At 40.3% G+C, this 25,770-nt stretch overlaps 1 protein-coding gene across 6 annotated transcripts; it reads left to right on the top strand.

Annotated features, from left to right (window-relative positions):
- The first annotated feature begins 112 nt into the window (after nucleotides 1-112).
- On the top strand, nucleotides 113-25,662 carry rhot1a (ras homolog family member T1a). Of its 6 annotated transcripts, XM_033644837.2 has the most exons (21): nucleotides 113-521; nucleotides 3,591-3,649; nucleotides 3,865-3,946; nucleotides 4,113-4,156; nucleotides 5,645-5,698; nucleotides 5,875-5,927; nucleotides 6,074-6,182; nucleotides 7,474-7,575; nucleotides 9,783-9,881; nucleotides 10,048-10,156; nucleotides 10,328-10,448; nucleotides 10,781-10,865; nucleotides 11,021-11,166; nucleotides 11,365-11,465; nucleotides 12,351-12,481; nucleotides 12,827-12,910; nucleotides 13,039-13,161; nucleotides 13,250-13,452; nucleotides 15,318-15,440; nucleotides 21,276-21,419; nucleotides 22,797-25,662. In XM_033644837.2, exons 1-21 carry the CDS (start codon nucleotides 485-487, stop codon nucleotides 22,912-22,914), a joined length of 2,127 nt encoding a protein of 708 aa, XP_033500728.2. In that variant the 5' UTR covers nucleotides 113-484; the 3' UTR covers nucleotides 22,915-25,662. The 6 variants fall into 6 exon arrangements, with proteins under 6 accessions (XP_033500728.2, XP_033500726.2, XP_078017328.1 ...); XM_033644835.2 differs by lacking the exon at nucleotides 21,276-21,419; XM_078161202.1 differs by lacking the exons at nucleotides 15,318-15,440; nucleotides 21,276-21,419; nucleotides 22,797-25,662 and adding exons at nucleotides 15,513-15,602; nucleotides 17,354-19,959.
- Nucleotides 25,663-25,770: the final 108 nt, after the last annotated feature.

Below are 25,770 nucleotides of genomic sequence, written 5' to 3'. Positions count from 1 at the left end.
AAGAGATCAAAAATAACCATTTACTGGGGAGGAACCGTGACATGCAGTTCCTGTCTTTGCCACCAGATAGCAGCACAACGCGTTTTCAAATTCCATATGAAGTTTGTCCTGTATGCCTTGCTGTAGTTGCCGGGTGCTGGAGGTCGGGCATGCCCATGAAACATCCACTGCGAAATGCTATGCAACCGCCTAAAAGAGTGTGATTAACATTAAATAACAGCGACATGTGCCTCAAACTACTCTTTAAATTGCTCTCGCTCACGAGCTGATTAGTCACGAGTTGAATAGAAGCGCGTGGGAAACACCGAGGAGCTCCGAAAACTGTCCGTCCGTTTTGTCCTACAAAGGCGCCGAGAGTTTGACAGCGGCAGGACCTCACTGCGCAGGCCTGACGTTAGGTAAACTGCCGGAGGAGGACGGCATCCAAAAGGACTCCATGAGACAATAAAGTCTGTCCTTTCTGCAGAGGGAAGCGAGTGAAAACATGAGGAAGGACGTGAGGATACTTCTTGTTGGGGAACGTAAGTAACGGGTGTCTTTAATCCCGAGCTGGGTGAATGCTGTGTTAGCTAACATGCTAATGAGGGAGCTAGAGGCTACAGCTAACAGATGCACACAGTGGATCTAACAATGTACCAAGCTGTGTGACTGTATGTGCTGTGAGGGGGTTACACCGGTTTATTACATAGTGTATAAGAATCAAGTTTTTCAAAGTCTATGATTAGCATAAATATCCTGAGTTTAGTTTGAGTGTGATGCTAAAAACCAGTAAAGTATCTCGTGGTACAACATAGCTATATCACCAGTGTTTCCATTTACTGCCATGTCTTGACTCTAATTACATAACTTCTCATATACAGACATAATTTAAGGACAAGGCTGCTACTAACTCTAGATTAAATAGTGCATAACATAACAGTTTTCCTAGGTGTTAAAGCTTAATAAAAAAATCTTTAGGGGGAACTACACCCATTTTATAAATTCATACATGTTATTTCAATGGTCTAAGATAGTCCAAAAATATTAGTATACATAAGCCACTCTCCTAAATCCAGAAGCTAGACTGCTAAAACTCAAATTTGTGATGTCTTGGTGTAGAAGACATCATAGTGTTAACTTATGACAAAAAATTAACTAAAATTAGCAAACAAAAACAGGAGACTGGTGAAATTATTGTTTTTAATAATGTTTTCCTCTGTCGATAGTTTTCTCAAAAACTGTGCGGCCTTTGAATTTTCAGAAAGTTTCTCACATAGATGATAAATCCCAATCTCACTAAACTGTGTTTCACCTGGTCTCTTTGTCCTCCTCGAAGTAAATGTGTTGTCAGTATTATTTATATTTCAGTTATGGTCATGCAGGATGGCCTACACTGCCACATCTGGCAAACTTAATTTCATTCTGCAGTGTGAATTGAAACTGGGGCTGAAACTAGTAATTATTTTGATTATGTTTCCATCTGTTGATAGTTTTCTCAATAATTGTTTGGCCTTTTAATGGTTAAAACTCACATTTTCTTTTCTTACAATCAGAATTTCCCAAAGCATCAACTCCCGATCGGATTTGAGCATATCTTAAGAATGGGTTGTTAAAAAAAGAAAGAAAGAAAATAAAGGTCCTGAAATCAGAGTAGATCATGTAATCCAGTTTTGGTTTCAATTCTGATCAACCTTCAGCAGGTGTTGTTCAAACCTTTTAAATAAGATTGGAATATCTGTGATCCAAAAAAAAAAAAAAAAATCCTCGATCCCATCAGAGGGGTGGGTTCAAAGTGGTTATCAGGAATAAAATGCAGTAAAACTTTAAAATTGGTCAACTTCATGTACATTTATTTATAATTTGCACTTGACTTGTTTAACCATAGCTAGATATTAGACATTAGGCTCCCTACGGAGCTTTTTAGTAAAATAAAGGACTGTGTTGTCTTAAATAATCCCTAAATATATGTTAATATCAAACAAAAATAACTCAATTATTACTTTAACTTACTTTATATTAATAACAATGACATGGTCAAAACTGTTTTCTAACAAATGGATTCCCCATGCTGTTTTCTGCTTCTTCAAATTAAAAACACGTAAAAGTGACCCCACACTGGCTGTTGTATTTGTTCTTTACATAGCCAGTAGCCTACCTTTTTTAGTCCCATTTAGAGCACTGGTTATCTGGAGTTAGTCATCTTGAAAAGTGTCTCATGTATGTGGATCGGGGTGATCAAAAAGTGGCACAAAACTATGATGGATTAGCTGATTCTGGATAGTAAAACATGAGATTTCCCAATGTGGATCATTCTGATCCATATTACATTTTTAAAAACACCTGGGCCCAGGTGATGTCGTCGAATCACTTGTTTTGTCCAACCAACAGTCCAAATTCCTCAAAATAATCATGCTGCTATCACATTAGACAAAGAAAAGCAACAAAACCTCAAAATTTAGAGGTGGAAAGATGATAACATTTGGCTTTTTTGTTTGATAAAAACCTAAATGATTATTCGATTATTAAAATAGTTGCTGATAAATTTCCTGTAAATCAGTGATGCACTGTATATTAAACAGATTTATTGGTGAATATTCTGTAGTCATTATAAGATCTTGACACTTCCCAGGACCCTGTAGTGAGGGTAGAATTAAGCCAAAAAGGCATTAAATCCCAATCTCATTGAACTGTGTTTCACCTGGACCCTTTGTCCTCCTCAAAGCAAACGTGTTGTCAGTACTATTTATATTTCAGTTATGGCTATGCAGGACGGCCTACACTGCCACATGAGGCGAGTTGGTACTGACTGTTCCTGAGAGAGGTGCAGCCAAAATGCTACGTGCCGACTCCAGTGCTGTGAAGTTCAGCAGGGTGCAGTTTGTGGGGTTACAGATAACAAATAGCCTGTCAAGACGCTGAGGAGCCAGACTTACTGCAAACTAGGGCTGCATTTAAAGATTATTTTCAGTATTGATTAATGTGACTGAGACCATTTGTTTGATTAAATAGTGAGAAAAGACTGCCACAAGTTGATTTTGCTCAACCAACAGACAAACCCCAAACATACTACTGAAAATCATATAAAACGAGAAATAGTTTAAAATTATATTGTGTATTTATATCAGATAGATCTATTTAGTTAATGTAATGTGTTTTATGATGTGGTGGCCCATTACTGGTAAGGAGTAAATGTTGGGTATTCACACAAATATGATATTTCCCTTTTTATAATCAGAGTTTTGCATTACCCAATGCAAGAACAGAAACCCTGTAACTGTGAGGATACTTAAAATAGTGCACTTATTAAAATATGAACAAGTCATTCTTGAATATCAGTGCAAATCTTCGGCCAGTCTGTCTATCATTAGCTTATTTTCAGACCATATTCTCAACCTTGTATTATGGCTTTGTTCTGCGCTGGAATTTCTTGAGTGCTCGTTTGCACTTGGCTGCAGCTCTTAACCCTCTTCAGCTGCTCTTATCTGTGCCCTGTCACTTAACACATTACCCAAAGTGCTCAATATAAAGCACGGTGGAGAGGTCGAATGTTAATGACCCACTGTCGGTGAAAGATGTGTGTAATAACAAATGTTTTCCCTTTGCTCATGCAGCCAAGGTGGGGAAGACATCACTGATAATGTCTCTGGTCAGTGAGGAGTTTCCTGATGAGGTATGTATCTACAGGAAATCACATGATAGAGTGGTGAAAATCATCCTGGCAACGTTAAGTTTCCACTCTTATCTGGTTCAGATATTTAAAGGCTGGACAGTTAATACTGTAGATTTGTCTCACTGTTATTTGGTGGTGTCAAAATGAAGACATATGTCACATTACCGAGGCTTGGTGTGTCAGACGTGACTTGATTGTTGTCCTCTGTCTGCCAGGTTCCTCTCCGAGCTGAAGAGATCACCATCCCAGCTGATGTCACCCCGGAGAGGGTGCCCACACACATCGTTGACTACTCAGGTAAACCCTCTCCCTACTACACACACACACACACACACACACACACACACGGTCTGCGACATTAACATCATCAGTCATCCTTGCTCCATATTAATAGAAATAGATTGATTTGGTAACAGTAGGGCTTGATAACATGTAAACTAATGTACTGATGTGCTTCTTTCAGAGGCAGAACAGTCAGATGAGCAGCTGTACCAAGAAATATCAAAGGTTGGTCTAACTTAATGCTCACTCTCATCTTATCTTTTAATGTCTCTATTAGGACTGAAACAGTATTTGTATTAAGCCGTCACAGTTTGGTTCACTCAGCCACAGGTAGACTACACATTATATGTAGACCGATGCTCATAATGTGGAACTTGGGTTCATAATCTTGAGTTGTGCCTGGATGCTTTCAACTGTACGGCATCAGCAAAACAAGCAGGTTGAAGTGCAAGTCAGTCCCACAATGACGAGTGGAAATAACAGAGGAGCCGTAAGACCTGCCTGATGGTTCGCAGTCAGCTACAATAGCAAAGGAAAGAGAGTTGTGTATAAGATGAAGACTAGGGCTGGGTATCGCCATTGATTTCCTGATTTGATTCAATTTCCGATTCGATTAGATTGATTCCGATATTGATTCGACTGGAGGTTTTTCAGTTACAGTACTAATTTTTGCTAGTATGTGAAAGAGATTCTCAAGGAACTAACAGTGTAACATTTACAAGGAATTATTCTTTAAAAAGAATAAATTCACAACAGGAATAAAGTCAGGACGCAGAGACGGCAGGAGGAGACGTTGTAGCACGACAATAAATTACACCCAAATGTAAAAAAGTAAGCTAACAGTTACAGATAAAAGAGACGGTTATGTTGGAGCGTCTCAATACTACAGTCGTTCATAACATAGCACTGCGGCTTGTTTACTACCAGCGAGATTAACGGGGCTAAAGCTTCACACATCTGTTGGAAAAAAACGTATATTAAAAGTTCAGTCTGGGATTTTATGAATTGATATCGGGTCATTCCGGTGAAGATCGATTTGAATGGGATGAATCGATTATTTTAACCCAGCCCTAAGGAGGACAGTGTATAAGCATTGCTCCACCTTTGCAGGGTATGTAAATGGAAAACACATCCAACGTGGTCAAGCGTGTTTAATGGCATCACCCAGGTGTGCCGATCACCAGGATGATAAATGCTTGGGTGCTTTGAATTTTTAAACATAGCCAAGGTGAACCTAACTGAAACACTCCTCCAAATGCACAAGTTTTATTTTTATAATTATAGTTATTTTGTGTTATCGATTTTGTAGCATGAGGGAGGCTTCTTAGTTTTATAGCCTGTTGTGACCAGTTGCCATTTGGTAAGGTGTTTGTTCAGTGTTCATTTAGTGTAATACAGAAGCCTCTGAAATTATCCTTATTTTTATTATGAAAGCAGTTTACCAAGGTTGGCAGTGTCCAAAGTGCCACCTCACTCCACAGCAGGTGGAAGTTGTCTGTCTTTGACACTTGCTTTACTGTCTGTTCAGAATAAACCAAGAGAAATGTATCCTTATGCATTGTTTTTCCCACTGTACCAAACTGGCACTGGACCATGACCCCTAAACCGAGGTTTGAACCAAACTGTGACCTCTGTGTACCATTTCACCCCTAGTTTGTACCCCATGTATCTCCTGTCTACATCACAAGCTAATATTGCTGTTTATCTTTACAGGCAAATGTTATCTGCATAGTTTATTCAGTCAACAACAAGAAGTCCATTGAAAAGGTGAGCATCGTTTCCCTCTGTGGTCAGCACAGTTAATCAAATACACAACAGCAGTATGTTTAGAATTTGCAATAGGACGCTGCATGTGCTCATCATCTTAATCTGAGAAATTCATTTGACTTCGTAATGAGTGTTTGCGCTGCTACGGTGTCTGATGTTGTGCTTTACACATCTAGGTGACAAGCCACTGGATTCCTCTCATCAGTGACAGAACGGACAAAGATAGCAGGTGTGTGTTCGTGTACAGGAGTTTGTTTTCACTGTGGGTCACGCCGGCTAGCTGGTGCTTTGTGTGCAAGCTGACAATCAGAGTCACAACTCATTGACTAATCGTGGCAGCTATATAATGTACTAATGAATGATGGCTTTATTCAGGGTGCCATTGATCCTTGTGGGCAACAAGTCAGACCTGGTGGAACACAGCAGCATGGAGACCATCCTGCCAATCATGAATCAATACCAGGATATCGAGACTTGTGTGGAGGTAAGAGATCAATACACACATAAACCTTCTGGATCCACTGAGGGTTGTTAGGAAGTCCCACTCAGTAAAATGTCAAAGAAAACTGATGGAGCACCTGGGAGCTATGAATTGGCAAATGAAAAATGAAATCCAATACTGGCAGCGACTGTCAGAGAGAGTTTGGCTCTGTGCAGGACACATCGGCCCCCAGCTGCTCTCAGGCTGCACTCCAGCTCCTGACTCCACTTACACTCCGCCTGAGTCAATAATAGATTTATATCACTGAACCCCGCGCTCCAAGGCCACAGCCTGCTGAGTGATACACTGTGAGTGTGTTGAGAGGCTTGGCTGTTATGGAGGAAGCTGTCTGCCGTCTGCATTGCTGCTGAATTCAAATTTCCCTCCGTGGCATGAGACGGCTCAGTCATGTGCTCCTGGGATCAGTTACAAGGTTAAATAAGGGAAATGAGGAGGACGTGAGAGAAGGCACATACAGTTGGGGGACAGTTGCACAGCTGGTGTGAGTAGGGCCCATGTGAAAGCTGTGAGCCAATGTTTACTGCTGGCTCAGTGTTGGAGCAGGTCCAGGACTGGATGTATGTCCTGTTTCTCTACTGACACCTCTGTGTCCATATTAGAAATAAAAGTATTAAGACATAGTAAACAGGGTGTCTGCAGGTCCTGAAAAACTGTAAATTCATTTTTATAGATAATAGTCTTAAATTTGAATTTGTGAAGTCTTAATTACCTTAATAAACACTTTGTCTAATTTCATTTATCTGTCTTATAATTTATTTTTGTCAAAATGAGGCAGGCTTATCTGATGTTATAAATCTTTCAACCTGCATTTATCTTACCAAAATGTAGATTTACCTTACCCACTCTAATAAACTTACTCCCACAAAAACCTACCTCTGCATTGGGACAACATATATGTTGCTTACGTTTATACTCAGCTAAAATGTGGTGTGGTCAGGGTAAAAAGTAGCACAAAATTAAAATACTCAAGTGCAAGTAACTCAGCATTGTATAGAAGTATTGCACTTGAGTAAATGTACTGAGTTACTTTCAGCCATTGTTCTGCAATAACTCTGTTCTGTATTATTAACCCTCTATTGACACTGTTAAATTGTGTTTTCACATATTACATTATTTGGGAAGTTGTTAAATTAGAGGTTATAGAAATTAAAAATATTAAAAACTCTGTGAACAATATAAGTCAGTGTAGATGAGTTCAGCCATTCCTGATAATTTCCCTCCATTGTTGCTGTTGCTCAGAGCATTCACACAAACGTGCCCTCTTTTCCCTCAGTGCTCTGCCAAAAACCTGAAGAACATCTCTGAGTTGTTCTACTACGCCCAGAAGGCTGTTCTCCACCCAACAGGACCCCTGTACTGCCCAGAGGAGAAGGAGGTGAGCTCGAACAGATACAGCAGACATTTTGACTTATCTTAAGCCCCTTTTATACAGGAATTGTGCAAATTTGCAGGAAAGCCCAATCAGTCTTTTTTCAGCATTGGCAGTATAAAAACAAAATCGGGGAGTGCAGCAAAATGCCGCCTACCTACTTTTGTTTATACAGAATGCGCCTTTTTTGGGGCAATGGGGGGCGTGAGCAAGTAACAAAACGTGTAGCTCAGTGTGTGACATAAACAGTGACGTGGGAGGGAAGCCGCGGCTGGTCAGTCCTTTGGCGATTCTCTCATAAGTCGGCCCGTCCTTCACCGTCCCCCTCATCTGGTTAATGGCCTCTTTGTTTGCGAGGACAAGGAGGGCGCGCAATTCCTTGTCTCCCCAGTTGCTCATCTTTACAGTGTCTGTCAGGTTTGCGTTTCCCTCTTGCTACTAGCTGCTCGCTAATTCCTGCTGTCAGCTGTTTCTTATGTATCCACCGCCAGTGGCTTGCACGTGCGGCGTCATCAACAGCTCCTCCCACAAGTCATCAACAGCCCCTCCCGTTGCGGAAGGCTGCTTCGGTCTGTTTAAATTAAAAAGGTTCGCCAATATGTCTACCTAGTCTAGTTGTAATGCTGTGCACTATAGAGCTATTTGATCTTTTTTAGGAGTGCATAAATTAACTTCAGTTTCAGTTATTTGTGGAGATATGGGATGGGAGCCTCCAAACATCAGACATAAATGTGAAATGCTTCGACTGTAGAATAGACTTATAAGGATGTCAGATCAGAGACCCACTAAAAAGATTTTTATTTGGGACATTTTACATGGTCATTCCTGGGCTAACGAGATGAAATTCTTATTTAATTTGAATGATTTTTCATTTATCTTTCATAACAGGTTACTTTGTAATATTCGAGAGTTAAAGAATAATATGTTTCTCAAGTATAAGGAAAAGTGGTCTGTCGATATATGATATAAACCAAAATTACGAACTTACTGTCTCATAAAAAACTGTTACGATGTTGAAATGTATGTGAAGTATAATTTAAACAAAAGACAAAGATCATTATGTGCACAGTTACGTTCAGGAACATTACCCTTGGCTTTAGAGACCGGCAGGTTTAATGCCATTCCAGAGGAGGACAGACTTTGTCAGGTGTGTGAGCTCGGTGAAATTGAGAGTGAGGTCCATTTTCTGTTTTACTGTTTTGTTTATGAGGACTTGAGAGATTTACTTTTTATTAAAATGTCCTCTTTTATACTGATTTCTTTTGGCTGGACGAGTATGAGAAACTTGAGTTGTGTTTTAGAAAGGGAACCTTTTTTGTTGCAGATTTTATTTGCAAAGCGTGGGAGAGAAGGCAGAATATTCTGTTTAAAGTCTGAGCTGTAAAAGTGGCTGTAATTATGTATGAAATAAAAAGAAAAAAAAAAGAAGTACACTGCAACTGTACTTTCTTTTTGGTGTTTTATAAACCCATGAGGGTTGGGCACTTTGTGCATGACACGTAAATAAAAAATAATCAAACAATCAATCAAAATCTACCCTACGAGGCGGAAAATTGGGCACCTCAGATCAACTCGCCAATCCGGCTCTGTGTGTCTAAACACTCGCAGTTTGCCGGCAAAAGGCCCAACATTCGCAGAAAATCTGGCAGTGTAAAAGGGGCTAGAGTAGGAGAAGGTGTGAAAAAGGTCTGTACCATGACCCTGAAACAAGCACTTTTAGTGGAAATAAATTGACGCTGCACAATTGCCCGTAGGGATCACACCGCAGCCTGTTCTGCTGCTGCTGCTTCAACACTCTCGCTCAACACTGGACCAATACCAAAAAAAAAAAAAAAACAACTTGTCTCCACTGTCACTTGAACACAGAAACATAGGAAAATAGGGTCCATGTTAAAAAATACAAAAGGTTCTCTTCTTAAATAAAAATTAAACTGATAATGTAAACCTGAAGTAAGAACCTAGTACTCACAGAACCCCATACCTCATATTACATTACATAGAAATCATTCCACTTATGGAAGTATATAAATTTTATATTGGGATTGAGGGGAACAGATTTTAACACTGTACTGGCAGAAATCCTCTGTCTAGATGTTGGAATCCTATTGGGAGATGAAAGTTATTTGCCTCAGTGTTTACTGTTGATTTAAATCTGTCTGCATTGTGTAAGTACATGTAACCACCTACATGAGTAAATGTCTTTTGCATTACAGCTGAAGCCCTCCTGCATTAAGGCTTTAACTAGAATCTTTAAAGTGTCTGACCTGGACAACGACGGCATCCTTAATGACAACGAGCTCAACTTCTTTCAGGTAATGCTTTTAATAGTTTCACTGTCCACATTGTTTTCGAGACTATATTTGATCAAGATTGTAAAAGTTTTCATCACCAGTAAAATGACTGGTTTAGTTTAAACATGAACCAAACCTAAAGAAACTTTCAGCTTTCTCATGGCACCTGTGTTTTGTGTGTCTATAGAGAACGTGTTTCAATACACCGCTGGCGCCTCAGGCCTTAGAGGATGTAAAGAATGTTGTCAGGAGGAACATGACCGATGGAGTCAAGGACAACGGACTCACACTCAAAGGTCAGACACTCTCTTGTTACCTTGTTTTCATATTCCTTTTCTTTGCTCCATCCTCCTCGTCATTACTTCTTCATGTCCCCTCAATGCTCCCTCTTTTCTGCTTGTCTCCTCCATTTCTTTATGGCAGTCACTGACCTTTTCCATTCTCCTGTTACTGGCTCTTTACTGCAGGCTTCTTGTTCTTGCACACCCTCTTCATACAGCGAGGCAGACATGAGACCACCTGGACTGTGCTGAGGAGGTTCGGATATGACGATGACCTGGAGCTCACACAGGAATACCTGTTCCCCATGTAAGTGTAGACTCAAAGAGCTTTTAACTTGCTATATCAGCCTGGTGTTCTGTTTGAAGGTCCTACTGCGTTGATAATTCGAGTAGTATAGCATATACATAACAGTCCCTTTTTGTTAGTCATATTGATGTCTTGTTCCTCTTTTGACATCTCATATCACATTGATCACAGTTCACAGATATCAGATCATTTCCTCTTTTCTACTGAATTGTTGTGGTTGACTTGGAGTAATTCAGGCAGATTGTTTCATCCTTTGTTACTTTTGAAGCACAGCCAGTGATTGTGTGTCCAGATCTCTCTGTTAAATGTTTTTGTCTGTCCCTGTATCACAGGATAAAGATCCCCCCGGACTGCACCACAGAGCTTAACCACAATGCATACCTCTTCCTCCAGAGTGTCTTTGACAAACACGACAAAGTGAGTGGTTCAAAATCAGTTTTACTACCTCTTTGTGTCTTTATTATTCAATTATAGCTTATATTTCTAAAGTTAGGAAAATCTTGTGTCTTTCTGTGCGGGTTTTTATGCATTATGTCCAGATTTGTGAGTCTTAATGTGTGCTCTTGATCCAGGACAGAGACTGTGCGCTGTCGCCAGAGGAGGTGAAGGACTTGTTCAAAGTGTTTCCCTACATGCCCTGGGGTCCGGATGTGAACCACACGGTCTGTACCAACGAACAGGGATGGATCACATACCAGGGCTACCTCTCCCAGTGGACGTGAGTGTGGAACACGTCTATTAATACACACAAACGCACACACATGCCTATGTTAGTTTTATACTACCTGAGTACATTCACACTACTGTAGGATCATACATCCTCATGTTGAATACACAGATCATTTTAGAAAGTCATGCTTTATGTAAATCTCTCACACTGTCAGACTCATCACGACTTGTGTGTTTTATGTGGCAGGTTAACAACATATCTAGATGTACAGCGTAGTTTGGAGTACTTGGGTTACCTTGGCTACTCTATCATCTATGAACAGGAGTCCCAAGCTGCTGCCATCACAGGTAAGAACCTGTAATTACATTCAACTCTGTTTTTGTGATCTATGTCTAGTAGGGCTGCCACCGACCAAGAATTTTCCTAATTGACCAATAGTCGTCATTTAGGGCCATTACTCAACTAGTTGCCTGCATGTTTACGATATTAATGTAATTATTAAATGATGTATTTTGGGCGGGGCAACACAATGGTTTGAGTTGAAGGTGTGAGAAAGAATAGTATCAGTAACATTGTTAACACTGTGCTACATTACAGAGAAATACAAAACCGTACTAATGAACCTTCATTAATATAGGCCTATATTTTATCTACAAGTGCACGTCACACACTGAGCGAGCCGCCTGTTAATGACGCTGTGGGCTAATGGGCATGTAGCTACTTCCATGTTTCAGAGGATACGTCATGTTTGTAGTCGACCAATGAAGATGAGTTTACATATCACCTTGGGTTCGTCCTTCACCTTCTCAAAATGATCCCACACTTTGGATTTCCTGCCCGACATGTTACTAACTAGCCTGTGGAATAACCGCAGGTACCAGCCCTGTGAATTAGGGGACGTACACATGCCGCGTCTTTTAACGGCCTGGAAAACAGGCCATATTTTTTTTTAATTCAACAAGTAATTTGTTGTATTTTAGCAGTATACTGAAAGTAGCAGAAAGGTAGAACTTAATACCCATTAATATCTGTTTATGTATTCCAAATAATATTGTCATAGTGTTCAACAATGCTATCACATATCAGTTCATGCAGCCCTCATGTTTACTGCCTCTTAAAACTGACTTTTTGCTTTTTGTTCACTTGAATATAAAAGACATGGGTTTTATCACATGTTGCCACTGATCATTGTGTTCTTGCTTTGTAAATATATACATGACTTGTTCTTTCAGTGACACGGAACAAGCGCATTGATCTTCAGAAGAAACAGACCCAGCGCAGCGTCTTCCGCTGCAATGTCTTGGGGGCCCGGGGCAGTGGGAAGAGCGGCTTTCTTCAAGCTTTCCTGGGCAAGAACCTGCAGGTCAGTGGAAGTCTGAAATGGTTTTGAACTTTTTAGGTGTAAGAAGATGAGTTGATTGTCTGAAGGAAAGACCTTATGCATTCAATGGTGGACATGTGTGCAAAAAGGCTCCTTTTGTCACTTTTAAAACCCCTGTTTTTGCTTGCACAGCTCAAACTAAAACAAACAAAAGAGTCAACAAATTAAACTTGATCCACGTCAGAGTAGACGACAGAGGAGAGACTGTCGATGTGACACTTTGATAAACTGCGTTGGATTTAGTCAGCTTTCAGATTTGGAGCAAAAAAGCCAGGGCAACTTGTTGACTGATGTTTGTTTTTTGACCATGTTTATTTTCCACCACAGAAACAGAGGCGGATCAGAGAAGACCACAAGTCCTTCTACGCCATCAGCACGACCTATGTTTATGGTCAGGAGAAGTACCTGCTGGTAAAAAACATTTACTCATCATCTGATTTTTGGATTACTGTGCGTTACAACTGACTTTCATCAGTATTAGTACTCTGCAGTTAATCCCTCCATCTGCACACTCTGTCCCTTGTCTCGTGCACTACAAGCTCCATGAGGTGATGCCAGATTTTGACTTCCTGTCAGAGGCGGATCTAGCCTGTGACGTGGTCTGCCTGGTGTACGACGTCAACAACCCACGCTCTTTTGAATACTGCGCCAAAGTGTACAAGGTATGTTTCAGACTATGGAAGAATGCTCATCAGACATACGATGCCTCGGAAGGCCTAACTAATAACATTAAACACTTGTGTTTGGCAGCAATACTTCATAGATAGCAAGACGCCATGTGTGGTCATCGCCGGCAAGTCGGACCTGCACGAAGTACGGCAGCACTACAGCCTCTCACCGCACGAGTTCTGCCGTAAACACAAGCTCCACCCGCCCCAGCCGTTCACATGCAGCACGGTCGAGGCACCCAACAAAGACATCTACACTAGACTCACCACCATGGCCATGTACCCGTGAGTATCACACCTCTTTGTGGTCCATTCTAGTTAACCCTTTACACCTCTGTGAGTCCTGCAACCTTATCCACCATGCCCATCTCTTCCTGTGTGTGCCTATTCACTTCTACCTCTCTCCTGGATGTGTGAAACAGACAGTGCCCATAGTATTAAAAGGTTACAGCATGGTGACATTAATGAAAGCCACAGTTGAGGACTTTGGTTTCCTTCCCTATCCACAGCACCCAAAACAAATGTAACACATATTCTCTGTGTCTTATGCTCCCTCGTAAATTAGTGCTGTATGTGTGTGTGTGCAATCATGCAAGTCCTTACCTGAAATTATTTGAGGTCAGTCTGATGACTTTATAGGTCCTGTAGAGTGTCTTAACTCCTCAAAGCTCTCTGATCAGATTGGATTTCAGAGCAGATTAATTAGCGCTCAGGACGCACTCACGTAATCTCATTTCAGCAGGCCAGAAATCCTGTTGTCTACATTTGAATGAAAGCTCTAGATCTGCTGCACTCTAGGAAATGAGCTTTAGTAGTAGGGTTGTCTACTGATCGAGGGGGGAATTCTGGGTCAAATAGTGAATAGATGATTCACAAACTATTTTTTTTAAAGGGACAGTTCATGCCAAAATCAAAAATGTATTTTTTTTTCTCCTCTTACTTGTTGTGTTATTTGTCAGTTAAGATGGTTTTGGTGTGCCAATTGTTGGAGATGTCGGCAGTAGAGATGTCTGCCTTCCCTCCAATATAATGGAGCCAGCTGGCACTTGGCTTGTGGTGCTCAAAGTGCCAAAAAATACATTTGAAAAACTCAACAGCAATGTCTCTTTCCAGAAATCATGACCTGGTTACTCAAGATAATCCACAGACCTTGTTGTGAGCAGTTTCATGTAGGAACTATTTCTACTTTCTACCAAAGTACACGCACCAAACATATCACCACGCAGAAGGAAGAGCGCATCTACTGCTAGCTCACCTAGCACCACTGAGCTAGCTAACGTTACAGGTCAGCTGAAGGGGATGCCATCAATGTTCATATCTGGTACTGTCACAAGCACGAGCCTGTGGTCTATGAGTAGATGCACGCTTCCTTCTGCGTGGTGATACAGTTGGCTGTGAAGACTTTTTCAAACTAAAAAATGTGGGTGGCCGAGCAGCCACGTCAAACCACCACGTTTGTCATTTTATTGGAAACAATAGAGAAACATCCAGTAACATAAAGTAGCAGAGCTGAGATACTTTGTCTTCTTAATATGGCAGGGCTTGGTATGTCTGCTGAAATGTGGAACTGGTCCATGGTCTCAAACAGAAAGCTTTATTCTTAGTTGTGGTTTGATGCTTTAATGCTGTGAAAATGGTTATACTTACTTCGAGCTGAAGTTGATCACAGAAAGGTTCCGGTTGTCAGAGACAAATTTTCAAATTTTGAGAGCTCTTAAATTTTGTTCTTTATTTGCCCTCTGTATTTTTTATCTCTTGTTGTGACTGTTACTTCCTGTCTTTGTAGTTTTCCTCTCCTTGTGTCTCCTTTTGCTTCCCTTTCCCCTTAAGTTTAGACTTAAAAGTTCATTATAGATGTTTCCTTGTCAGTACTTCTGTTTACTTTGTCTACAAGTTGAGGAGGTGAAGGTAAATGACAGTAGTGCAGGTTTCAGCTCAGATAAGAATGTATGTCTTTACTCAGGTCCTTTTGATTTAGCCCAGTGCTTAAACAAGGCTGAGATTTTTATCTCCCCGACCTCAGCCTCCTTCTTCTCCTCCTCCTCCTCCTCCTCCTCCTCCTCCTCCTCCTCCTCCTGTGTGTGTGTTGTTTGTTACGTGTTGTCTTTCTGTTGTGGTGAACACACGCATTTTTGTGTGTCTTTCCGCAGCCACGCCCGTCTCCGCTGCATGTGTCACTGCAACAGGTGCACCTATTGCCTGTGTCAGAACCTCCTCAAGTTGGAGCTGCTGCGCAGTATTAAGGCCCAACTCCGCAGGGTCGTTTTCAACAGGTTCATACATAGAATAAGCTCTAGTGTTATAACATAGCCTCATCTCTCCTCTCTGTGTCTCCCACCCACCAGAGCGGGTCACAGAGAGGCTCCTTTTTCACCCAAGCTCTCTAACGCTGGTGATGGTGACAGCTCCTCTGCTTTCCTCCAGTGCTCCCCGTGGTCAGGTTTACATTGCATATCCACTTCAGCCAAAAGGGAAGATTAAATGTGGTTGAATGTGATGGTGTTGTTAACTTGTGCCAAAACATGTTTAGATGAGTAGTTAAGGCTTTCATTTGTGAATGATTATGGTGATTGCTTTTGGGGAAATTCTACTTTTGCTTACAGCTGTGTTGCTGCATACATAGCTGCTGTCACCTGAGGGGGTTAACTGCCTTGCTCAGCTGTGCCATCTCTGGTTGTGTAGTTAAATGTTACTCGCTTAAACCAAAGATCAACCACAGGTCCAAGAGGTCCTTGTTTGTGATCAACAAAACAAGTCATAACTCTTTTTTTTTTTTAATCAAATGTATAATTTGTCCAGGGATTCACAAAACATTTTACCGTGAAAAGTAGCTCTCAACTGGTTGAGTTAGGAGAAACTCCTCAAAATAAGGATTTTTTGAGCTGAGTAATTCATTAAGTATTTCAGTCACTACACACCAAAGTCATTAAGTCACTAAGACCTGCTCATAATCAGTCCAATGCTGCAGGTATTGAGCATCAGTGTTTGGGAAAAATAGATGTTTACTGAAATAAATTAATTTTAAAAAATGTGTTTAATATAAAGCAATAATATTTGTATTTTAAATTTATTTTAAATTTAATTTCACAATTCAGTGTACAAATTCTCAGAATTTATAGTGTAATTTAATTAAATTATAAGTTGATTTTATTTGATTTTAATTTACTTTTTAATTGTTCAATTTTATATTTCATTTTATCATTTTATGTATTTTAATTAAGAAAAATAATTCATAATTTTATGTAATTAGAATTATAGATTGATTTATTATATTTGATTTAAAATAGTATAATTATTTGCTAGTTTTATTTATTTAATTAAATATAATTTTATATAATTTGTTTTTTGTTCTCCTGTGTATTAATTAATATAGAATAGAATAGAATAGAATAGAATAGAGTTTTATTGCCATTTGCACAAGTACATCACAGTACAAGTACATTGGAATTCTTGTGCGTTTCTCCGAGCACCAGTTAAAAACAAAAGACACAAAGGTCAATAAAGAAAACACACTAAATCACATAACAAACAAATACCAAAAGCAAATAAATAATAGTAATAATACAGTGAATAAATAAAAGGCATATTATATATATATATATATATATATATATATATATATATATATATATATATATATATATATATATATATATATATATATATATTCACATTTACTGACAGACTGGTCACCTGTCTACCAATTACTATAGACATAATGAGTACGTTCAGTGATAAAACATGATGTCATCCTTTTTTTAAAAACATATTTTAATTGGTTTTTAATAATAAATGAAGAAGAAAAAATGTCTACATATGCACAAGTACACACATACAGACACCTACATACCTACTACATACTTCAAAGGAGCAGGCAGTTGCAGAAGATAAAGGCCTAATGAGGGCCTAACCTATTATGATCAGCTACAAAACATGATGTCATCCTTAACAACAGGGTAACTCCCACCCCGTCTCTTAGCATAGAAGTTCTGTCAGTAAAGCTCTCAGCAGCTTCCTGAAATGCTCCTAAACTGTTAGCTGGGAACTGTTAGCACCATTTAGGAGGAGTCCTAGTGGGGAGATACTAGATGCGTTACAGCCAAATGTCAGCTAAGATTTTATTCACTTTCTCTGTCATATACCTAAAGCCCATTGGTCATGTCAGGTGTTTTGGTCTCTGCTCCAGCTCCAGCCAGCCCACCTGCTCTCTGTACAGTTTGACACAGCGAAGTGTGACCACACTGTGCCAGCTAACACACAGGCTGCGAGCCAGGGAGGTGACAGTGTGTTGGAATCTGTGTGGAAACATGCATGGTGTCACTTGGTTGTGCAGTGCAAATACTAACCCTTAACCCTGGGAATAGATATTTCTATCCACTGAGACTATTTATATTTTGTAAAACTTGTGTAATCGTATATGTTGTAATGCTATTTGGAACCATGATACACCGCATCCATTGTTCAGCCAGTTAATCATGCTGACAAATTATCAAGTCTAGTTAGGAAGCTCTTGGAAAATAATGATAATAATGCATCATGGATTGGGGAGTGAATTTTGAAGTATTAAAAGCTGACTTTTGACCCTTTTTTAGAGCTGTTTGCTCCCTCCTGTCCTGCAGTGGATATGCAAACTGTAAATCTTGGCTAACATGCAAATCATTTGCACTGCGAATGAGAGAAACCAACCACTCCCTTTGGTTTGTGCTTCATTCAAACTGAAAACCTCATTTATTAAAGCCTGCATGTCTGCATGTTTGATAATGTGATTTCTTTTCAATCACAAACAAATTAAAATTCTTCATGGCTATTAATTTTTCTGTGGCTTTACCCTCTACTATCAAAGAGTATTTGATTATCTGTGATGTTTTCAGTCTCCCTTTGTCTTTGTTTCTAATCTTAACGCTGAAGTCCACACCCACAGGAGACACTTTATTTTGAAAAGCACAGGAGTTACTCTAAAGCTGGGGTAAGCAGAAATCTGGAAGAGGCAAAAAACAGAAACGTAAAGAAGAAAAGAATACTCTCCTCCTGCAGCCCCCCCATCTGTCCTAAACCCCTCCCACCAGACGACCACAGGCATATGCACATGCATGATACAGTAACCAAGTCTTTCACATTCTTATTTCATCGTAGAGCTGTCACTCTCTTGATCAGACCACTATGAGCCTAGAATTACCTAGCGTACCACCCAGTGATCCCTCCGCCTCACTCCCCGCCGCTGAGGACTACCTGCCAGAAGGAGAGCGAACAACAGCTCTGACGCTTCGGTTGGCAGCTGTAGTGGCTCGAATTTTGCCAGCGTTAACCCCCCAGCACTGGGTATCACAGAGCTGGTGCCAGCTGTGTAACGGCAGCAACAGAAAGGTTGCTGAATATGACGGGGAACCGAGCTTTCTTGTCCCCCAGCGCTTGGGTTAGCGCTGGCTGGATTCTGGTTGCTGCGGCCGCTGATTGGGGGTTCTTCCTTAAAGTAGTCTGCCTCTTTTTTCTTAGTTGCTTTGCAGTGTGGGCAGTTGTTGACAATGCTGGAATAGCAACTTTTTTTGCATGGGTTTTCCACCGTTGAATCAGCTTTTCACTGAAGGGATGTGCAGGTACATCTGCGTTTGTAGAACAGCCAGTAGGAACACCGCCCTCTCTCTGAAATGAACTGTGATTGGCTGAAGTCCCCCCTCATAGGCCGGATTTTCTAAAGCCTGAAAACGAGCCACGGGAAGAAGTTTAGTATTCTTCTGTCCACTTGAATTGCAATTTGCACAAAGTTTACTACAGGATTTTTGTCGAACATCGCCAAAATAAAACTGCCTACCCCAGCTTTCATTGTACGTTACTAAAATAAAATCTTCTGTCCACTTGTTCTCCTGTGGGTTCAGACTTTATAATGTGACAAGCTGATATGTGAAATTAAAATGTGTTTCTTTGATGTTTAAATTGATTGTACTCTGTCATTTCATCCTGTTTTTCCTATCTTGTATTTCCTGTCTTTGTGTTTCTCCTTCCCCTCTATAGGTGTTCATACACATGTTTTTGGCTGCCCCTCTTCCTCCTCCTCTTGCACGTGTTCACCCTCTGCTAATCTTTCTGCTGTTGTGTTGCATGGCTCACCTGTTCTCTACCTCTCTGGATAACCAAAGACATGCCTCGGTCCTGAGCTGGGAAGAGGTTTCTCATCTGTCGACAGTGAAGAGAGCTTGGTGTTTTGAATAAGATGGGGAAGGGGGGTTTAGTGAATGCAGGATTTAAATGGCTGTGGATGGTGTTGGACTCGGCAGAGGTGTGTTGTTGTGTGTTTGCAGATTTTTTCTATATTAGCCCAACGAAATGTAGGGCTTCTGGTTGGGCGTTCATGGACCTAGGCAGAGCTGTAACGTTGCATCCAGCACTAACCCTTTGTCTTGATACGTTTTTAATCTCTGGGAGTTGCTGACACTATTAATAGCATGACACTTAATGGGCCAGCCATGGCAGTGCAAGGGACAGACACACCACATTGAATGCCCAGCGTGTTTTCCCAAAAGTGGGTTGGGCTGACTGGGTTAGATGATATTGTTTTAATTTTATATGGTATGACAATTTAATCTAAGTCATCATGCATAGTGTACAATATTAAATTAACATCTTAGGTCACCAAATTGCAAGCACTCAGTGTCATTTCAGAGGGAATAAACTATTTTGAGTCTGCAAACGGATCTAAATTGCCAATCAAAAGAATTAAGTTAAACATGCAATGTTTGCAAAATATGTAAGGGCATTAGCAAAAGAGAAAAGCAGAAGAAAAACTGACAGACTAAATAAAAATAAAAATAAATAAATTTCCAAAGAAATTCACACTGGACAGAAAGGGAAATGACATCTTCTAAAATCTGTTTTCAGCATCTCCGGTCTGTCTGCCATGTGGTGTGTACAGTCTGTATGTGATGTGTGTGTGTGTGTGTGACTTTTTTGTCAGTGTTTGAAGTGTGCGGTGGCATTTGATGATGTATGCCGTCATAGTTGAGCTCGTGCTTCAAAGGTTTGGGTGGTGATTCTAGCTCCTTACTTTGCGGTCTGGGTAGAGCTGGGTGATATGAATTAAATCAGACGTCGCTTTATTTTCAAGCGCTAACGTACAGTAATTTCGATGTAACTGTTGATACTTAAAAATACATAATCTGAACTAGTTAAATGTCTCCTGCCTAAAAGATTCATAAATAATGTTTTTATTTTTAAAAAAAAAGATAAATAATGTGGCCAAAATAGTGAATCAGTTGAATCTCATTCATACAAAATTAAGATGATATGTAGCCTTAGAGCAAAGTGTCAGTTTTATATTTGATGGTGTCTCCCTGCTCTGAGATTGAATATTTAAAATAAATAAATAAATTCTAGTATGTTTTTGACCTTGATGTTCATACTGAGAATATATTTTAAAATTAAAATATTTTTATAGTTATATTAGAATATTATTAATTATTTAATTTGATTATTAATTTATTTTAAATATTTAAAATATTTTAAAAAAGGAGAAAAAATAGTCTGTTACTTATGTTGACGAAGATATAGTAAAAAAAAAAATCAAGTGCAGGCATTCAAAAATTATTTCAGCAGTCATATAATTTCAGTGTAAAAAGGCTAAGACAACATTTTATATGTTAAAATATGACAAATCTCACATAGTATGTTGTGTCACATAATGATGTCAGTATTAGAGCTAATTTATTGGTCAGTCCGAAGAAAAGATCTGCAGCAATTTTGATAATTGTCTCATTGTTCAAGTAATTTTTTATACAAATAGATATGCAGAAAATTCAGATTTAATCTTAAATGTAAATGCTGGTTTTCGTGTAGTCCGCCTTGATAATAAAATAAATAAAATATTTGTAGTGTTAAGACCTTTGGTTGGGTGAAATAAAAATGTTACCTCACGTTCTGAAAACTTTTCATGTACTAAATGAATAATTCTTTAATCAAGAAAGTAACTGTCAGATGAAGGGCAGGGTCAATATTATATTCATAGTATTATATTACAGTATCTCCCAGCACTACCTACTGTATCTGAGTCTTTGTGTGTGAGCACGCACCAGTCAACCGTGTGACTGGGTGTGTGTGTGTGTGTGTGTGTGTGGAAGGCTGCTGGGCTGGGTGGAGGCTGTGGGGGTTTACCTGCTGTCAGAGGAGGATTTCAGCCTGACGCAGGAGGTTTCACCCGTATCCAACGTGGAGGGGTCCATCTTTATGGAGGCCTCTGCTGAGCAGCCAGTTCCCCCAGAAAGGTAAAGTCAGAAACCACATCCAGAGAGAGAGAGGGGGCAATGTTTTTAATTTATACTTATGGATCGACAGACGAGAATGTGTTGGATGCGGTCAGCAACATTAAAATCAGTGGTGTAGTGGCGGGATATGCGACCCCTACCTATCAGCCCAAATGTCACAAGAATAAAAGAGAAGAATATACCCACTTCCTCCTCGGTAACCTACCCATCTACCTGGTAGTTCACCACCTCCACTTCATCAGTTCTACACCACTGGTAAAAACAATCACATTATTCACCCAGTTAGATGTGAAAATATGCTGGCTCTATACACACTAAAATCCATCAGCATACCTTAACCACAATAACTTTGACCATCACTTTGGTTTTTATGTGGCAACACTTAACCCCCGAGCTTGCCTCAGAAGGACTAAATGCACAAATGCAGCCTGTTCTATTTTGTTCTGAAAATGTCAGGATGCATCCTTGTTCGGTGGACGATAAATGAAGTGCAGACTTCCCTCTGTGTCACCGATAATGAGGAAATACTGTGAGTGCTAAACAGAGCAGTGAGTGACAACAACCCTGCCCACATTTAAGAGAAATGATTGCAGTGGAAACACTAGGGTCTAGGTACCATGTCTAAAGGGCTACTTTTGGTTCCAAAGGTACCATACCGAAAGCAGTAACTTCCTGCAGGTTCCACTGGTTGGTCATTCAAAGCCAAGAAAGGTTAAAGGCAGCTAGATCAAGTTTTATAGGTCCGTTTCTCTTCCCAGCAGAGGGAGCACAGGTGAGCTGTGTGTACACGTTGTTATAGGCTGGTTTCTACCCAGATTCTACCGGAGTACCTGGGTTCCAGTGTGTGTTGTAGGCTTAACTGTAGACCAGTCACATTTTGGTTTGCTGCCCCCTTTCCCATTTTTTCCATCGCTTGCTTTCATCACAGTCTGCATAGTGTCCCAGTATTTGTGTTTCTTGCCAGATCAGCTAGATTTGTGTTTCTTAGGGCAGGTGTTAACCCAATTTTAATAATCATTAGTCATATTTTTTCTAGTTTCCTGCTGCCCAGGGTGAATCAGAGCAGCTGCTTCTCATAGAGCAACACCTTTCCTTTGTCTTCTTCCTCAAACCAAAACTAAACCAACTGCCAAGAGAAAGCATGTGTTCCTGTTTCAAGCTGGTACACCACAGGACACTGATGTTCATCATATATGGTCCTGATTTTAGGAAGTTTCCACTGGAGAGCAAGCACATGACTTTGTTTTGTCATTTGGCAACTCATCCCGCTGTGGTTTTAACATCAGTGCCATTCATCATGTTAAAATGCTGCTCCATCTATTTTTTTGTCTGAATTTTTCCCCTCACCTGCTCTCTGTCTCTTGCTCCCTCTCACAGGCACATGGCTCAGGCGGACCTGAAGAACTCAACCTTCTGGCTGAGAGCGAGCGTCGGTGCCACAGTGTTTGCCGTGCTGGGCTTCGCCATGTACAGAGCACTTCTCAAACAGCGGTGATCAGACAGCATGAGAAAGCTACTTCCTCCACTCAGTCCCTCTGTTGACTCTGCCCCTCCCCTCCTACCTGAAAGACTCAAAAAGACTGGCTGACTAACCAACCGGGCCCATTGCCTCAGCCCACCAACTCCACCTCATCTCCTTCCCACAATGCAACATGGGCGAGAAACAAATGAGCAAAATCATAGGTACATTTTATATGCATTGAAAGTGTGGTTTAGTTTTTTTGTTTTTGTTGTTGGGAAAAGGGGAAGGTTACTTTTGAAATCACTTGTCCATCATTCAATTTGTAAATGCTGACATTCTGTGATCTGTTGGTCTAGTCTAGTCCAGGTTAGACATCATAGATATAGAAACGTAGATACCTCATTGGCTGCTGGATCATGTCAACATCGCCAAAATATTAGTCCAGGCAGGCCTGGCCTGTAAACATACAAGTATAACAATACAAGTATACGGGGGAGCTGCATTATGTCTGGATAAAAAAAAGCATTATGATTCTGATGAGTTGTTTTTATATTTATGGGTTCATGATCTATGTAGGGGAAAAAAGTCTCCAGTTACTAAGAATTTCAGTAGTTAGTCTATAATCAGTATAATCTGTGAATGAAATGACTCTGATTGGCAGTTCAGCTCAGCACATGAGAAGAGAAACGGAAGTGAGGAAAGTAAACAAAGAGCTTAAGTCAAGAGAGCATGAGATCAAAACAAACACTAAACACTAAAACATTATTTTTCGTTAGCAGAAACGTTTCATGATGGTTTGTCTAACTGTTAGCTGATGCACGTCTCTCTGTTCTTTCAACATTAGATTTTGTTGTTAATGTGCAAACTGGCGAACTTGCGTCAAGATGGTCTTCCAGTTTTCCAGTTTTTGAATGACGAATACAGATGACCACTGTCTGCCGGTGTGGAGAGTTATTTCCTCTCACACAGGTGCGGAATGTACGTGCTTGTCGTCCATCGGCTGTAGTCTTTGCAGGGTAATCATGTGCAATTTTTTGGCCGAGACAGATGACGTGAGGTGACGCAACAATTCTTTGACGTGGGTTTGATATGTCTGAGCCTTAACGATCGATAATCGCCAAATGAGCTGCACCACTACCTAGCTCCTACCAAATCCGGCTGGTGCACAGTATAGGCAACTGAAGAGTAGAAAATTCACTACACGGTAACCAGTCAAAATTATTCTCAGCGGTCTCCGTCATAGGGACGTCTCCACGAGTATCAACCAAGAAAAATAAGCTAAATCCATGGTTTAAAAACTATGAGTTACTATAATTCCTTATGATGATGAATTGTTTTTTACCACGGCACAAGTAATTCAGTGTAGGCAGCACAGTGATGCAGTGGTTTGCATTGTCGCCTCACGGCCAGAGGGTTCCTGGTTCAAATTCAGGGGGGGGGGTCGAACTCCAGGGTTTGGGAGCCCTTCTGTGTGGAGTTTTCATGTTCTCCCTGTGTCAGCGCGGGTTTTCTCTGGGTACTCTGGCTTCCTCCCACAGTCCAAAGACATGCAGGTTAATTGGTGACTCTAAATTGACCGTAGGTGTAAATGGTTGTCTGTCTCTATGTGTCAGCCCTGTGATAGTCTGGTGACCTGTTCAAGGTGTACCCTGCCTCTCACCCAACGTCAGCTGGGAAAGGCTCCAGCACCCCGCGACCCTCAACAGGATAAGCGGTTACGGAAAATGAATGAACAAATGAAGGAATTCAGTTCATGTATGCCTCACACACACTCCTCTCTTGAGTGTCCAGCAGTGATTATAGGCAAATTATCAAGATTCTAATTAACTAGAGACAAAAAAAAAATAAAATAAAATCATGAATATAAGGTTATAGTGCTTTTTATCTAGAAAAACCACAGCACCCCTGTTTACTTGTATGTGATAACAAGCAAGTCTTGCCTTGTCCAATTTGCCGCCAACTTTGACGTATCGCAGCAACAAACTGATGCAGTCACGGCGTCTACGTATATATGTCTATGGTTAGGCACTACTAGTCACTGGATGTTCTCAGCTGATCAGTCCTCTTTATTTCTCAGGTCAGTATTATTAGCTAGATGGTTGGAGACCAGAGAGAGGCAGCCATATACAGCAACACCACAAAGGGACTTGATTCTGTCATGTGTATATGCAGTATATTATGTATGTATTCCTTAAGAATTTTAGGATCGGACTTCTAGACAGCATCACAAGCCAGACGCAACACCCACAGGAGGTGTTGGCGATACATCTAACACTAGAAAGGTCATGATTGGCATGCACTTGTTTATTTTTTTTGTGTGTTAATTTATTAACCGGTTTCTTTGTTTTCTTGTCTGTTTCTTTTTTTTTTTGAGTGCACCGCATGAAACAGATGGAGGGATTTACATTTTCCATGTATTTTTGTATTTAGTATTATCAAAGCTGTCCTCCTGGCGTGTCATGACTTTCTGCTTCTGTTTTTACTTCTCTGATTTTCAAATAGAGCTTCGTCCCTCATGTTATATTTTTATGAAGTTAGAGGCACCATAGAAAAAGAGACTATGCTATTAACAACAGCCATTCAGCGCACCTCTCCCACCTTAAAACTATAAAAGTGTTTCTTCTCATTCTTCTCTTTTTTTTCCCAGCATTTACAATAAAGAATTGTATGATCCGGCACAGCCATGTACGTGCGTTTGATGGGTGAAATGACAGCTAATTTAACAACAACGAGGAAAATAAAATGGTTTTAAATATCTGTAATAAATGACATTTACACCCACTGACGTGTTTGTGTTTCCTTCACAAGAGCAGCGGTTGTGGTCATTTCAAAAGTAGATGTGTGAATTGAATGTACGATTGTGAAGCAGAATAGAGAAGTGAGTATCTG

The sequence above is a fragment of the Epinephelus lanceolatus genome, chromosome 18, assembly GCF_041903045.1.
Source record: "Epinephelus lanceolatus isolate andai-2023 chromosome 18, ASM4190304v1, whole genome shotgun sequence".
NCBI lineage: Eukaryota > Metazoa > Chordata > Actinopteri > Perciformes > Serranidae > Epinephelus > Epinephelus lanceolatus.
Note: the sequence above shows the minus strand (reverse complement) of the source record. Positions and strands in the feature narration are given on the sequence as shown.

Bases quoted from the DNA above. Each gene is read 5' to 3' on its own strand.
- rhot1a (XM_033644837.2), top strand. From the start codon at position 485: ATGAGGAAGGACGTGAGGATACTTCTTGTTGGGGAAC. The intron at 3,947-4,112 runs GTAAACCCTCTC...TGCTTCTTTCAG, and splicing joins ACACATCGTTGACTACTCAG to AGGCAGAACAGTCAGATGAG. The intron at 13,453-15,317 runs GTGAGTATCACA...GTCTTTCCGCAG, and splicing joins ACCACCATGGCCATGTACCC to CCACGCCCGTCTCCGCTGCA.